This window comes from Parasteatoda tepidariorum, chromosome 2, assembly GCF_043381705.1.
Source record: "Parasteatoda tepidariorum isolate YZ-2023 chromosome 2, CAS_Ptep_4.0, whole genome shotgun sequence".
Lineage (NCBI taxonomy): Eukaryota > Metazoa > Arthropoda > Arachnida > Araneae > Theridiidae > Parasteatoda > Parasteatoda tepidariorum.
The window spans coordinates 84,062,403-84,079,117 of record NC_092205.1 but is presented as its reverse complement, the minus strand read 5'-3'; the positions used below and the strand labels follow the sequence as shown (position 1 = coordinate 84,079,117).

Genomic DNA, 16,715 nt, shown 5'->3' with positions numbered 1-16,715 from the left:
GAAAGAGTTTTCCCGCGAAATTGGTCAACTGCATACATAATCCCTATCTTAAAACCAGGCAAAAACCCAGAGGAAACTGCGAGCTATAGACCAATTGCTTTAACCAGCTGCCTTTGTAAACTTTTTGAGAAGATGGTTAACAAACGCTTAATATTTTTACTTGAATCTCGAAATAAACTATCTCCATTTCAAAGCGGATTCCGCAGAGGACGCAGCACTAATGATAATCTATTAAAACTGGAAACCGATATTCGTCATGCCTTTTTGAAAAAACAGCACCTAGTCTCAATATTCTTTGATATGGAAAAAGCCTATGACAGGACTTGGCGGTATGGAATACTGCGGGATTTAATCAAATGTGACATTGGAGGCAACTTGTTCTATTTTATTAAAAACTTTTTATCTAACAGAACTTTTAGAGTTAAAATTAATTTCATTTTATCAGATGTTTTCCCTCAGGAGCAAGGTGTTCCTCAGGGAAGTGTTTTAAGCGTGACACTCTTCATCTTGAAAATTAATGGCATGCTGCATCAACTTCCTACAACTGTCTATGGCGAGTTATTTGCAGATGAATTTAGAACATCATGCCGATCTGTCAATATGTCACTAATTGAACGTCAATTGCAAATGTCTGTAAATAAAATTCTAAAATGGGCAAATGAAAACGATTTTACATTTTCTTCACGAAAAACTCATTGTGTTCATTTCTGTCGAAAACGTGGTATGCATCTTCATCCTGAGATAACTCTTAATAATAACGTGATTCCTGTTTTAGCAGAAACCAAGTATCTAGGCATGATTTTCGATGAAAAGCTTACATTCAAACCACACATATTTTATATTAAGAAAAAATGTTCCCACTCCATGAACATACTCAAGATCTTCACTGACTGTTCGTGGGGGGGCCGATATGACTCCACTGCTTAAAATTTACCGTGCTGTTATCTGTTCAAAACTAGACTATGGTATTCCCGTATATTCTTCAGCGCGTCCATCTGTTCTGAAATATATCGACACAATCCATCATCAAGGTCTTAGAATATCGTCGGGCGCATTTCGAACGTCGCCAGTTGAGAGTCTGTATGCGTTATGTTCAGAACCAACTCTTCATTTTCGTCGCTCGCAACTTTCCTTGGATTATTATTTTAAAATCAAATCAAATCCACATCATCCGTTATATTCAAGTGTCATCAATCCGCAATTTACCATCCATTTCTCTTCACGTCCATCCTGCATTCCTTCATTTGGGATAAGAATCATTAATATTTTAGATGATCTTAACATTTTCAATTTCGCAGCTTTTACTAATATAGAGACTATCGCACCTTGGGTCGATGTCTCGATGTGTGTCTTAGATATCTATAATAATTTCAAAAAATGTGACACCTGCTCTAGCGTTTTTATCCAAAAATTTTATGAACATCGTAATTATTATAATGATTTTAAACCAATTTTTACTGATGGTTCAAAACATGATAGCCATGTCGGCTGTGGTGTGGTTATTGAGCATTGTACTATCTCTGAACAATTGCACCAAGACTCATCAATTTTACTGCAGAATGCTATGCTATTTTGCTAGCTCTTAATTTTATCTCTGACCAAGCTCATCGCAAGTGGATAATTTATACTGACTCTCGCAGTTTTATTTCAAGTATTCCTCACATCGAGCGAAACCCCATGATTTCTAAAATTCAAAATTGCTTCAAAAAATTGCGTGATGGAGGGTTCAACATCTACTTTTGTTGGATACCATCACATATTGGCATACGCGGAAACGACCTAGCAGATAAACGGCTAAAACCACCCAAAATGTAAGCAATAACCTTATAAAATCTCTTGATTTTAAACGAATATGTAAAGCTACAGTACACAAGGTTTGGAAAGAACACTGGAATAAACAAATTAATAATTAACTGCACGAAATTTATCCTAATCTTGACAACTTCAAAACAATAGATATTGATCGCAAAACACAGGTTATTATTAATAGACTGCGCATTGGTCATTCCCGTTTTACTCACAAGCATTTACTAAAATCTGAACCTGCACCTAGTTGTTCTCTATGTCGTGTAAACAATACTATTAAACATATTTTAACAGACTGCGAACGATTCAAACATCTGAGAAATAAACTTTTTGGCAGCTTTTATCCTAATCTTCAATTTTTACTTGGTGACCCTATGCATCACAACCTTTTAAAGTTTATTAAAACTATAGGACTATATCCTCAGCTTTAAAATAATACAGTAATTTAACTTAGATACCGACTTTTAGCCTAGTGCCTGGCGCAGCATAGCCACTTCTGGCTCTTGTGCATATAAAACCCAACCAACCAACCAACCAACTATTGTTCGTTCACCCTCTGCTGCGAAACAAAAAAGGAAAAAGAAAGTTCAAATTTTTAAATTTGTTAAAATAATTGTAGAATTTTTATGAGTGAGATAGGAAGCTACGATAAAATTTTCCTTAGCTTACATTGTAAAATTTCTTTAATTTTAGTTTTTGCCAGATATTTCTTTTTCTCCTCCAGCGCGGATTTGTGAAATCTTTTCACAATATAATTTTAAAACATTCTCGCTGTTTTTCTGATTAAATTCTTTATATTTCCTAAAATTCTTACTGAAAGAATTAACCTGAATTTGTTAGTTGCGTCTTCTTTTAACTAGATAAGAAAAATATTTAAAAACTTCTATTCAAAAAATTTTATTAAAAACTTCCTTAGCTCCCCAAAAATTATGAGGATGGTAATTTAAGTTGATATGTTTCCAGGGCTCATAAAAAGGAGCTGATACTCAAAACTTGCCTGTAATAAATGTGGAAAATGAAAATGGTTTTGAAGCATAAAATATGGAGTTGCCAATGAAAAATGGTAAATAAAGGTAAAAACTAAAACTACAAAAATCGTGAGTGCTGAAAAAAAAACTGAAAAATAAATAAAAACTATTAAAAAAATTATAAAAACCGCTGTGGCAGAGAGAGGCATATCAAAGCAATATGCATTTCTTTGCGATATGAAAAGGTAGTAAGGAACTCATGTCGTTTACAAGGAAATCAGCATTCACATGAATGAAAAAAGATTCAAGGGAATAAAGATTAGCTAATGTGACAGGGTCGGAAATAATTTTTGCTTCGAGATTCCGACAATGTACGGCAGTTGATGGTTCAGCGCATATCGGATAACGGACTTATTTATCGTGTTCTCTTTGTTCTAAATTTTAAAGTGTGTCAAGTTGATCCAATGTATCCAAAATCACTTTGGCAAGGCATGTGGTAAATACTCAGTGATCTTAAATACTGGTAAGAGTTTTAAGTGAATTAAATTTAATAGGGACATTAGTAAAAAGAAAAGTAACATCCATTTAGAGCATTGTTTTATTAGAGGGGGGAAGTTGAACTAGTTGGGGAAAAAAAACAGGGGCATTTTTTACTGTATTTACATCTTTAGAAGTTAGAGATGAGGTAGTACGAGATAAGTAGCGAGCAAATTTATAGCTCGAGGCATTAATTTTAGTTGCAATAAGTTTAAAATCAAGTTGCTGTTTGTAAACTTTAGGGATGTCAGAGAAACGAGTATTATTTGAAATAATTGGAATAACATTACATTTAGTATAGTCCGAGAGAATGCAAGAACATTTTATTCTATTTTGAATACCAGTAGAATGAGAAGTGGTAGAGGTATATTTTAAAGCAGTGCAAGGGCCAGAGGCCCACATATTCTCGACGTAATTTTGGTAATCAGATTTAAGAATAATAGCTTAAGATCAAAAACAATAAATCTTGAGAATGGACGCCTATTTTCGAGCGATTGAAACTCTTACTTCCATCTTCATCTTTTCTTCATTCCAAGTAAAACTTTTTCCAATACATTAAATATTTAAGAAAATGTTGTTGCAAAAAATTGAACTTACTAGAAGTTCTATCGAACACTTCCTGGGGAGAAGATACTTATTCGATGTTTGAAATTTATCGTCCCATAATCTGCTCGGAACAGATTAATAATTTATATGCTCGCTTATCATATAATATAATTAATATATAATATAATAATCATATAATATCATAATATAATGTAATATCATATAATTTATATCTAATATATAATATGATAGTAAATAATATGATAGTATAGCATATAATATAATTAAATGCATATATATTATCTATATATATTTGCATTAAATGCATTTATGTATAATATATATATGCATTTAATTTGTATGCTCGCAAATCTGGACTGCGTTATCCAGATTTTATTCCTAATGGGGGTCTAGGGATTCCAACAGGCGTCTTTCGAACATCCCCTATCAAAAGTACACCACGAATCAGCACTTCTAGTGGAATGAATTAAGTTAGCACTATTATTTTCATATAAAAAGTCATCCTTAACACTCATTATTTTCAAAGATTTTATCACTGGACTATGAAACGCTTTTCAATCATCGACCGGCCTCAATTCCGACGTTTGGATTGAGAGTGAAGCAGATTTTATCAAATTTGAAAATTGAAAAATTTAATAGTTTAACATCGACTTTTTTTCCACCATAGCTTACTATACCATACCTGCCAACTTTTACGCATTTGGCGTAAAATTTTATTTTTATATTTAAAGTGGTAGTAAATATATACTATTTTTTTCTTTTAAAAATTAAATTTTTAAATGATTTTCATCACCACTATTCTTAAAAAAATTAAGCATATATATTAATATGTGTTACTATCATGGTAGACAGCTTAAGCTTTTTCGAATACAGCGTATTTTTTTGCTTAAAATTGAAATTTGTATTCCATTTTAATACCACTGGGAAAAATCATAATGGAAGGGATTAAAAGTTGGCAGGTATGCTATACCCTTTCTTATCATTGATATTTTCGGAGATCTAACAAAGGAATTAACTTTGCCTGTCATACCCCACTTCTACTATGGCCCGTACTATACCATTTCATATCATTTATATTTTCGGAGATCTAACAGAGGAATNTATATATATAATACAAATGCATATATACAATATATATATGCATTTAAAATGTATGTTTGCAAATCTGGGCTACGTTATTTAGATTTTATTCATAATGAGGGTTTGGGGATTCCAACAGGCGTCTTTCGAACACCCCCTATCAAAAGTGCACCATGAACCAGCACTTCAAGTAGATTGAAATAAATTAGCACTATTATTTTCATGTAAAAAGTCATCCTTAACACTCATTATTTTCAAAGATTTTATCACTGGACTCGACCGGCCTCAATTCCGACGTTTGGATTGAGAGTGAAGCAGATTTTATCAAATTTAAAAATTTAATAGTTTAACATCATCGACTTTTTTTCCACCATAGCTCACTATACCCTTTCTTATCATTGATATTTTCGGAGATTTAACAAAGGAATTAACTTTGCCTGTCACACCCCACTTCTACCATGACCCGTACTATACCATTTCATATCATTGATATTTTCGGAGATCTAACAAAGGAATTAACTTAGCCTGTCATATACCATCGACCACACTTCTAACATGGCCCGTACTATACCATTTCATATCATTGATATTTTCGGAGATCTAACAAAGGAATTAACTTAGCCTGTCATATACCATCGACCACACTTCTAACATGGCCCGCACTATACCATTTCATATCATTGATATTTTCGGAGATCTAACAAAGGAATTAAAGTTGCCTGTCATATACCATCGACCCCACTTCTACCTTGGCTCGCACTATACCGTTTCATATCATTGATATTTTTGGAGATCTATCAAAGGAATTCACTTTGCCTATCATATACCAGAAGAAGAATTATGCTCATCGTTCTTTACATCGTTCTTTTTTTTATCAGTATTTACATTCAGTGAGGTGGCTAATCACGTGGCATCTAAAGTCAACTCTAATGTATGTTACTAACATACATTAGAGTTGACTTTTCCTTTACATAATGCAGTTTTGCAAAGATGCAGTTGTCATAATGCAGTTTTTCTAAGAAGCTTCATTATTTAAGTACAGTTTTTACCGCTGAATGCCATCGATTAACTTTAAGCTGCATCTTACTCAGAATCATCACAATTGGATAATTTACACAGACTCTAAAAGTTGTTTGGAAGCCTTTGAAAACCATATTCTCGAACTGCGCTGAATCACAATTTATATTTGAAAAGTTTTAATTGATCTCAATGACAGAGGTTTTAAAATTTTATTCTCCCAGATTCTTGCACATGTTGGAATACCTAGAAACAAACCATTGATTTTTCAGCAAAATCTACTCAAAATCTTTCCAATCGACTCGCTCTGATGTTATTGAAGACAATAAAATAAGATCCTACCAATTGTCAGACTGATTGGGATAGAGAAATTGGTAATAAGTTGCACGGAATTAAACCGTCAGTCACCCCTTTTAAAAGAATGAATAATTACAGGAAAATTGAATAACTTATTAACAGATTACGAATTGGCCATAAGCGATTAACTCATAAACACTTTCTACTTAACGAGCCAGCACCTTTTTCTTCACTTGCACCTTAACCATTAAACATATCTTAACCTAGTGAACTAAATTGAAAATAGAAAGACGTAGGATAGAGGGGGGCACATGTTAACATGGTATGTTTTACCAATATGATTTGAAATAAAAAATCTTGAAAAATTTTCAATTGATGGCAGTACTGGTCCTACCACTCTGCAAAACTTTCAGAACAATGAGACATTTTGTTGCTCTATTCTGACAATTTCTTTGTATCCGATGGTGTTGTATATATTATAATCACTCGCTTCTTCAAGTGAAAGCACAGTATAAATCAACTAATAAACTGAAATTAACTATTGCAGACCATTCTATGAACATTCGGGTAAGTTTATGACAATTATGTTTTTTTTTCACACAAATAAAAATTCTTTATTTTTCAAGTTAAAGTTTAAGAAAGATGATGGGGCACTTGTGAGCAAACAATCTGGGGCAGATGTGAACAGTTCACATGTGCCCCTACATAGTATTACGATTATTATCCTCATGATACTATAAGTTTAAAAAATTAATATGCATTTAAAATTACTATTATTTAATTTTCCATAATTAATTTATTGCTTTTTCTTTAAATTTTGTTTATTTTTTATTAAATGGTTGATCGCGCATCACGCATATTAACTGATGCACCTGAGAAAAATAGAATTGCTAAGGCTACAAATGGAAAGATAGAAAAAGTGGAAAAAAGCATGAAAAAATATTCGAGAAGATAGAAAAGGCCCATTACAACAAAAACCCAACAGCGGAAAAATAGAACTGTAGCAGTACTGTTGTACAATTTAAATTCACACAGTAAGCTACAACTCCTTCAGTATAATGCGTATCTATATCTCTTATATTAAAGAATTTTTTCTTTGAAATATGATAATTGCTTTGCGTTTTTAGTCTTGTTCATATGCGCCCCAGGCATGTTCACATGTGCCCCCAATTGGGGCACATGTGAACATGCCCTACATATATTAATAGTGCTTTACATATATTAATAGTGCTCTCCCTACATATATTAATAGTGCTTTTCTTAATTTATCTACCTTACTTGTTACCTAACTATCCTTCTCTTTCAGTAATTTCGGACCACGTTGAACCATACTGTTACGGTTTGTTACAACCTTAATATTTGACCAAGTTGAACCAGAATATCGCGCAATTTGAAATAATTTTAAACTTGGTCGATACAATAGTTCTACTTGAACGAAAATAAAATTTCTTGCAATAATGATGACTTATTGAAATAACAGCAAGTTTGGAATGCAATGTTGAGCTGATTTTTCTGAATGTGTAGTTTAAAAATAAGACAACTTAAAAACAACTTATATAAGTTGTTTTTAAGTTGTCTTATTTAGTATTAAGTTGTATTAAGTTGTCTACACATATGTGTAGTTTAAAAATATGGCTTGATTGAGGCTTTTTTTCTAATATTCAAATAAGAGTTTCATTTATAGTGGTGGGTTGGTGCGAGATTGGTTTCACATATTCGTCCGCTCTTCTGTCTAAACTATTCAGACTAACTATATCTAAAATATTAAACTCCTACCTCTTAGTTTGAGCGTCCAGAATCCTAGTTCGTCTAAAAAAATAATATTTGTTAATTCAGAGAAGTTACGTTTTTGTTTTCGATTTCATAATCTGCATTTTCATTCAAAAATAACTACCGATGAAGACCTGCTGCCAAGAACGTGAACTGACGTTTTTAATCATTGAACAATACTTGTTATTTTCGGAAAACATTTAATGGTATTGTTTTTGTGAAGCACATTGTGCTTTTAAATTATAAAATGCCATCTATTTACAACTGTTGAAAAAATAACTAAATTATGTTAGAATTTTGCTTTAGAATCATTTGCTAAAGAAACAAAGAAAAAAGATATGTTTTATGAAGGAAAACGTTATTGCAAAGTGAGCATAAACTTCTGTAATTTTTATAGAACTGATGATAAAAACAGATGTTCTTATATTATGTATGTAAGTTACTTTTAATTAGAAAACAATAGGTGTTTTTCTCTTGCCGATTTTCATGGTATATAAATAAGAGACCTCTCTCTAAGCTAAATAATAAACACTACCGTAAGATAAACACAGCTATGCATTCAGCACTTCAAATTACTTTTCTTCTTTCCGTATTATGTGTAAGTAAAATATATACGATAGATTATTGGTTTATTTTTAAATAAATTCGTTGTATTTACGTTTAGATAAAATAGCCAAAATTAGTTAACATTTCTAATTTTGTAAGTTTGTAAAATAGGACTTTTTAGAATATTCAGTTCAGTTGAGTAAATTTTCAAAATTAAACAGTATTTAAAAATAAAATTTTTATGTTTGTATTGAAATGTATATCATTAGTTCGAGAACTAATTTTATTTAATTTTAATTTTAGCGCTTAAAATATTCATTTCAATATTGCATCATTAAAAATTATTTAGCTAAAAAATTGAATCACTAGTATTTTAAACGCATATGTTTGATAATACTTATTAAAACTACTTTATGCAACGCTGTTCTGTCATCTTAACTACTTTAGTATTTCGTTTACTGTGGTACCCTACTAGTTGCCCATCTAAAGTGAAATTTCTTTCCATATTAAAAAAAATGTAAGTGCCATTACTGTTGTTTTTGGTGTTCAACTTCTCGTTACATATTATTTTGATGCGCAATACCTAAAATACTTAGGAACTTGAAATTACGAAGTTTTGCAGAAAAATGTACAAGGAGTACGATGGAGTTTTAATAATTGACATTCGATAATTATCTAGAGATTTACTAACTGCTAAACTTACTGTAAGAAATTACTGAACCACTCCGTACTCCACGGAAATGATTACAGACTTGACATTGGCCAACTAAAGGGTACAGTTTCATGTATGAACTTACCGTAAAGGTTTTTTTTTCTTTTTAAAATTTTTTTTTTCGATTTTTTTATTTTTTTCCTTGCAATCTTAAAAGCAGTTTTAGAGTTTTTACATTGTTTTTTCTTGAAATATTGACAATTTATGGTTGTAAGAAAACTTATCTCTCACGAGATAAGTTTTAAGGCTCGTAATTTGATAACAAAAATAACAAAAAAGTAATATAAATTAAGAATACGAAAATGCGAGATCCCGTGTTACCAGATATAAATCCTAACATATGAACCAACATTTTTAAAAAAAGATTAAAAAAAATTTCCAATTTGAACTGTTATCTGATACTAGGCTATCATTATATATTGATAACAAATAAATTTAACTCTCATTTATTATCTTTCTCTTGTAGAATTTTCTGTGTTTACAAGTTTAAATATTTTCTTTCAATTATAGTTGATTGATTTTAAATCTAAGTAACCGCTCATTTTATTACGATTAACATGCTCATAAAATGACAATAATTATAACTTTAATGAACAAAAGAATTTTTTTTATCAAACTAAGGAAAAAAACCAATGATGAATGATAAACAATCACGGATATCTATGAGAGAGCTTCCTAGTTAAATAAATTATATATAATTATGTATATAAATTTATACATTATATAAATAAGTCACTTATATTTCGCGATATCAAAGCACGAATGCGCCATCTTGAGAAAAGAACAGTTCCATGGCTTGACCCTCCTCCCTTCCCTCTCCTCCTCTTCTCAATTGTGTAAGAATGTTCTACGATATTTTCATCCTTCTGAATATTTTTCATGTTTATTTCTCACAAATATTTTTTTAAAATTTATATGACGTTTTCTTTTGGAATTTTGTTCAATGTAGTTTTCAGTTCCATATAGTTTCCTAAGTTTAAAGTATTTAATCTATTTTAAAATTAAGACAGAAACTAACGTATTTCCTTCTCCTATGACTCTCCATACGCTAATGGTGAAAGCAGGTGAAGTTTTGTCATAGGTAGATAGTTCTTCTCTACGCCACCTGCAGCCCATTTCGATCACCAATAAGTAGTAGCAAAATTAATCTTCATATTTTTGATTGTTGCAAATATATTATGCCATACAGAATGTTATTTAATTGCTTTTCTTTTAGGCAGTTTCATCTGCTCTAGATGTCGGCCAGTATCAGCCTTTAACCCCTTCTGCTGCAGAGATTGAAATATGCAAAAACAATGCAAACGGAAAGGACATCAGATTGATTTTTAAGGTAAACTACACAAGTTAATTGCAAATAATATAAAACTGCTAACAAAAACTTCTGAGGATAGTTTTATTTTAAAATGAAATGTTTAGAGCGCAACTAAAATTATCGAATTAATAGCTAATATTTCTCGCATCACTCTAATGTAAAATGTACTGACATTCAAATTAGAGTTTACTGTCTTTCATTTGTGGCGCATAACTACCACTACAAATTTTAAATACCAATTCCCTAGTATATAAAACATGTAACAAACTTAATTCCTTCAGGAGTTACCTTTTGATAGTTGAAGGTTGATATAGTCGATGATTAAGTACCCCCATTGGAGACTTACGTTCGTTATACGAACTCACCAACGGTGGATGGTCCGCATTGAATAGTTGATCTGCTTACAAAAATCCGGTGAAGCAAATAAATTATCCAGACCAGTAAAAGAATAAAAATTAATGAGCGAAAAAAATAAAACAATAAATAAAAAAACCCAGCTTTAATCAACTAGTGGTATTCGTTCACATCGAATTCTATCACAGATAAAATTCTGGTAGGGTGGTAAAATGGCGTAACTACCACTACAAATATTAAATACCAAGTCCTTAGCACATAAGATATGTAAACTTGATTCCATCTTCTTTTTGCTAGATGCAGGTTGACGTAATGTATAATTATATCTCCTTAATTTACAGAAGGAGGAGGTCCTTGTCCTTGCTGCTTTTGCTTTCTAATCCGTGTTGTTTATTCACAGTTATCTTTGTTTCCCTAAATATTCAGAGAAGTTTCATTTAAATGTACAAATTTTAGTTAATTATCACTCATTATACTATAACGCTCATCTTTTCATTATCTTGTTACTGAAAATCTTACTAGAAGATTCTATGAGCATTTTTAAAGACGCTGCTTACAAAACAAATGGTAGTATTACTGCCAATGCAAGAGAATGTTGAAACTATAAAATTGCGTTATATAATGACACGCAGGTAAAAAAAAATATTCATCTCGATAAAGCTGTCCATACTTTGTTTTTAAATACGAAGTTCACATTCTTTTATTTATTTTCGTATTAGAATGTCAATTTAAACATTAATGTCCTGTGTGTCAATAGTTTTGTTTCTTTAAAAAGTAAACTGTAATTGACCTTGCTTTCTATACATTTTATCTGATTTTATTCACTTATTAATACCATTTTATCAAATTGGATTTCACGATAATTTAAGTGAAACATGCATTTTATTTATGATCTATTTTATCATATTGTTTGGCGTAGTATGTTCTTCTTTGGGCTTTGTGTTATTAAATCCTATATTCAATTCAGTAAAACCTGGCTTTGATTTTAAATTACAGAATTACATTACGTAAACACATTTGCTGTTTAGTTAATAACTCTCTTTATGTCTGAAATAAGACGGTTTCTTGTATAGATATAGAATTCATGGATGAAAACATCTGCTGACAACATTCTGCAATTTCACTAAATTCTTAATCAGTAAATTTGCTATTTGCAAACAAATTGATAAATTTGTAATTTCGTTTGCGAAAAATCTTTGCATTACATTACATTTACGCCTTTCTCAAGAAAAATACAGTAGACTCCAGTCACCGTTGCGTCCTGTAAAATGTTATAAAGGCTACCAAAACTATATTTCTTTTTAAATCTCCGCTTTATAGCCGTTAGTATTAGGATTATTTCATTTAAACGTTGTCTTCAGTGAATACAATTAAATAAATGTAATTTAATATGGACATCTTGCGTTCTCCAAAATGCCTGTTACGTGACACCTAGTGGCACGCATGTCGTATGTTTGCTATCTCTGCTCTAATTCTTCAATTGTAAATCAAACTCGGGAGATAATCTTTTCTCGGGCAATGAGCTAAAACAATATCCCACTTATTTGGAAAAATATTGTGAAACATTAGAATTAAAATAAATTTTATCTTTAAAAACTAGGCGACTTTCACCCATTTACTTTAAATTTTGATAAATTAAATTCAGCTTAATTTTGGACGGGCAAAAAATTACTAAACGAGCTTATTGCTCTTCTTGACCGGAAGTTTGATTCTAATTTTTCTGTGCTGAACGAGGTTAAGACCGACTAATCTCCAAGAACTTTTTGAATGAAAATAACTGAGATGTTCATTACATTGAGAGTAACACTACAAAAATTACCCAGTGGTTACAAGACTACCAGGCGCGTAAAACACTTATTCGTAGTGTTATGTAGGAAGACTACTTTAGGTTTTTTTTTTCTTAAAGTAAATGTATGTTTCACAACACCTAGGTAATTAACTGATCATTCCTAGATCGTCGTTTACGTCTAGCTCTGTAAATTTGATTCCGGCTCTAGCACAATTTTTACTAAGTTTCCAATTTAAGTTTAACTGTTTTCAAGAAACTGAATTCGAAATCACAATTAAAGTCACGTATTTTTTTTACATTAAAGTGCAAAATATTCAGCTTTATAAAAGGTTTCTGAAATTGCAGAAAATATGGAATACTTGTTACATCCAGTGCTGGTATGAAGGGGAGAGTAAGGCTCAAGCCTTTCTGACACCCAAGGGAACTCCTTGCTGTGACATTGGTGGTGGCCTTCCAACAGGGGTAAGCTTCTGCTGTTATAGCCAAGTTATTAGTTACAAGTTACTGCTATAGCCATGTCATTTAAAAATTCTTTTAAATGTAATATGTCTAAGACATAGTTCTACCAAAACTCACACACTTCAACAGAGTTAAATGAGTATTTATGTTCAGTTTTTAATTCAATAATAATTATATAATATTTATCTAGGCATAAGTGCAATATAGTCAACAACTACAACCTAACTAGCTATTTTTTTAAATTCAAAAATTTTTGAAACTTATTTTTGGAACCTCAAACCATGATGCACAAATTCAAATTCTTATAGTTTCGAAAGTTGAGGATACTTTTAATTGTTAGAAGATCATTGTACAGCAGTTTCAATTCAAAATTTCCTCTTCAATTAGAAAATTTTATGGAAATAAATATCGAGGTGAATTTTTTGCTGTTAAAATATTTTTTGCCGTGAATTTATATTAAAGTTAAAATGCGTAATTTACCGTTTTCTTACATTTACTTTACACAATCCACATTACATTACCATATAAACAACGGTTGAAAATCAAAATGAAACTATTGATTATGTTAACGATCAATTAATTGTTTTCTAAAAATCGAGTAGATTAATGTATTTGCCAAAATTTATGAATAATAAATATTGGGATTATAATTTATGCATGAATCACCTAAAGTTAATTTGTCTTAAGTTCTAGGTAGTAAAATTTTGCCAGACCCTCATATTTTTTAATATCAGCCTAGTGTTGTTAGGCTATGTGTGTCTTTTTTTTCTGGCTTTAGCTCAAAAAATATGTAAATTGATTTTTGCCGATTTACTTCTCACATGAAAATATTTCCTTTAAAAAATTTTGACTCAGTATTTAGCAGTTTCTTGGCATAGTACAAAATGCAAATCAGATTACAGATTACCATCATATCATAGCATTTAAAAAATAAGGAAAATTGACCGTAGCGCACCATATTTATTTCGTGTATTTTCTTATAATAAATATCAGGTTCATTATCTGAATCTAGCGGTAAAGAGTTGAATTTTAGTCTAAATTATTTAAATAGATTTTTGCCGATTTACTTCTCACATAAATAAAAAGTTTTGACTCAGTATATAGCACTTTTCTGGCATAGTGCGAAATACAAATCAGATTACAGATTACCACCATAATTTAGGATTTAAAAATTATGTAAAATTGACCGTAGTGCACCATATTTATTTCGTGTCTTTTCTTAAAATAATGAGTAACAGGCTTATAATCTGAATCTATCGGTAAAGAGTTAATTTTTTGACTTAGGCAGTAAAATCTTACCAAACTCACAATTTTACCCTTGTACGGCAAATATTTGCTTAAAATGTCGTTCCATCAAATTCCATTTTTTGGAATGTGATGCAAAAATACAAACTAACATTAAAGACGTGAAACATATTACTACCAGAAATTGGCATTTCCGAACGTTGGATTCATATAGATAAGGTTTTTATAAATACAGCAATCATAAATACAACATGATTATAGAAATTCAATTTTTCTTCATTTATTTTTAATTTTAATTATATTTCCGTACGTTAATTTTATCTTTTCCTCCTAAATGAAAACTTTAAAAACTAACAGGCAATGCTAATAAATTCAGCACGGCTATTCTTCGATGCGTACAGCTGCAATTACTTTTCAATAGATAAATAAATATCTAAGGTTACAAATTTTAAAAAAAAAGTAAAAAATTAAAATAGATTAAAAATGATTTATTCCAGAACAAGAATTTAGCTCTTGACTTTAACTCGCTAAACTGGTTGTCACATTTTATTTTACTTTATTTATTGATTTTTTTATTATTATTGTTATTTTTATTTTTCAAATTTTAGTCAATTTTTGTATTCAATAGAAAATAATCAATAAATCGTATTTGCTTTTAACATATTATTTTTTTTTCTTATTTCTTAGACATGTGACAATGGGAGATGTGTTCTCTTCTGGCAACAACTGATGGTTTAATTGATGTTTTATTGAGATTTCTGACAATTAAATGTATGTCGAATTATTAAAATTAAAAAAAATAAATAAAAAAAATTCGTAAGATGTTTGTTACTTCTATAACTGTAGTTGGTTTCAAAATTTAATTAATTTGTGGCTTAAACAGGGGAGATAAGACATATTACAAGCAATGGAAATTGCATTATCAACCCATGTATGGAAATGTCTCTATTATTTACCCATTCGTGCGACTTTGAACTGGCACTTTTTAATCTTAATTAGTTTAATTAATTTTTTTAATCTTAATCTCTTAGTTAGTTTTTTGTTTTTAAAATATTTTCCGACATTGTTTCGAAATAAGTTCAGTTAGGACTGTTTTATCCTAATTTCTGTGATTTGGCGACAAACAGGACAAGTTCGCAAAGATCGCCAAATTATCAAATTATTATAAAGCTCTATTTGAATGCAGTTTTTGATAATAATTGTTGGAGAACGCAAAATTAGACAAAGCAATAAGTAAATTTGTATAAATAAATGAGCAAGAGCTACCAGTTCATTAAGGGGAGGTACCACTAGCGGGGTAAGATTACGCCTCCGAACGTGGGTTTCTCCGCAATTTTTAATCCTTATGGTAATCTCCCATCCAAGTTTGAGCCATCGGCATTTAAACAAATGTTACTACTGTATAATTTAAAATCATGAAATGTCGATATTCGTCGACATGAAATGTCGATGTTTCGTGATTTTCCTCATTTATTTACTCTGATTAGAAATTCTTCTCGTTCACATCGTATTATTTATTTTATATCCCCTCTTATTAAAGACCAACCAATTTTAATCCTTTACCAAAGCATCGGTATTATTATTAAGAATGCTTTAATTGGCAGCATACTGTTCAGACATTTAGAAATAAACTTTGTTCTAATCAGTTCCTCTTTCGTCAATCTGCGCAATTCCGAATTCGCATTTGCTTTTTTTTCACCTGCTGAATGAATGCTCCTTTTCGCAGCTTTTATGCTGATCTTAAATCCTTGTTCAATGACTTTATGCATCACACTTTTATAAAGTTTGTCTAAACAATAGAACTATATTCTTAACTTTAAAAAAAATGTGTAACGTTTGAATTATTGCAATGCAGTCATTTTAAATTCTTGTGGCATTAAATTCCATCAAATAACCGATTCATCAAATTTTAATTTAATTTAGTTCGAATTTTAAACTTGCTTATTTGACTTCAAACCATTTATTTTACTTTCAGACTATTTGCTTTAATTATACTGAATTTAATTTATACCAGCGGCAATGCTACCATTCAAGCATTATCAAAGCTGCGACAGCCTGTTTATAGTATTTTCTAATGGGTTAAATAATGCTTTTTATCGCTAAACTTAGCAAATTTTTAATGCTAAAATTAATTCATGTTTATGCTTATAATATAGCACCGATACCAAATAATAGTAATAATACCAAAAAATAGTAATAATTTTCGCTAGATATTTCTTTTTCTCCTCCAGCGTGGATTCGTGAAATATTTTTTCG

The 16,715-nt window shown here is 30.6% G+C and overlaps 1 protein-coding gene across 1 annotated transcript; it reads left to right on the top strand.

Moving 5' to 3' along the window:
• The first annotated feature begins 8,484 nt into the window (after positions 1-8,484).
• On the top strand, positions 8,485-15,305 carry LOC107440197 (uncharacterized). Its single transcript, XM_016053054.3, has 4 exons — positions 8,485-8,640; positions 10,517-10,630; positions 13,101-13,217; positions 15,147-15,305. Exons 1-4 carry the CDS (start codon positions 8,596-8,598, stop codon positions 15,195-15,197), a joined length of 327 nt encoding a protein of 108 aa, XP_015908540.2. The 5' UTR covers positions 8,485-8,595; the 3' UTR covers positions 15,198-15,305.
• Positions 15,306-16,715: the final 1,410 nt, after the last annotated feature.

Bases quoted from the DNA above. Each gene is read 5' to 3' on its own strand.
- LOC107440197 (XM_016053054.3), top strand. From the start codon at position 8,596: ATGCATTCAGCACTTCAAATTACTTTTCTTCTTTCCGTATTATGT. The intron at 10,631-13,100 runs GTAAACTACACA...CTGAAATTGCAG, and splicing joins ACATCAGATTGATTTTTAAG to AAAATATGGAATACTTGTTA. The intron at 13,218-15,146 runs GTAAGCTTCTGC...CTTATTTCTTAG, and splicing joins GTGGTGGCCTTCCAACAGGG to ACATGTGACAATGGGAGATG.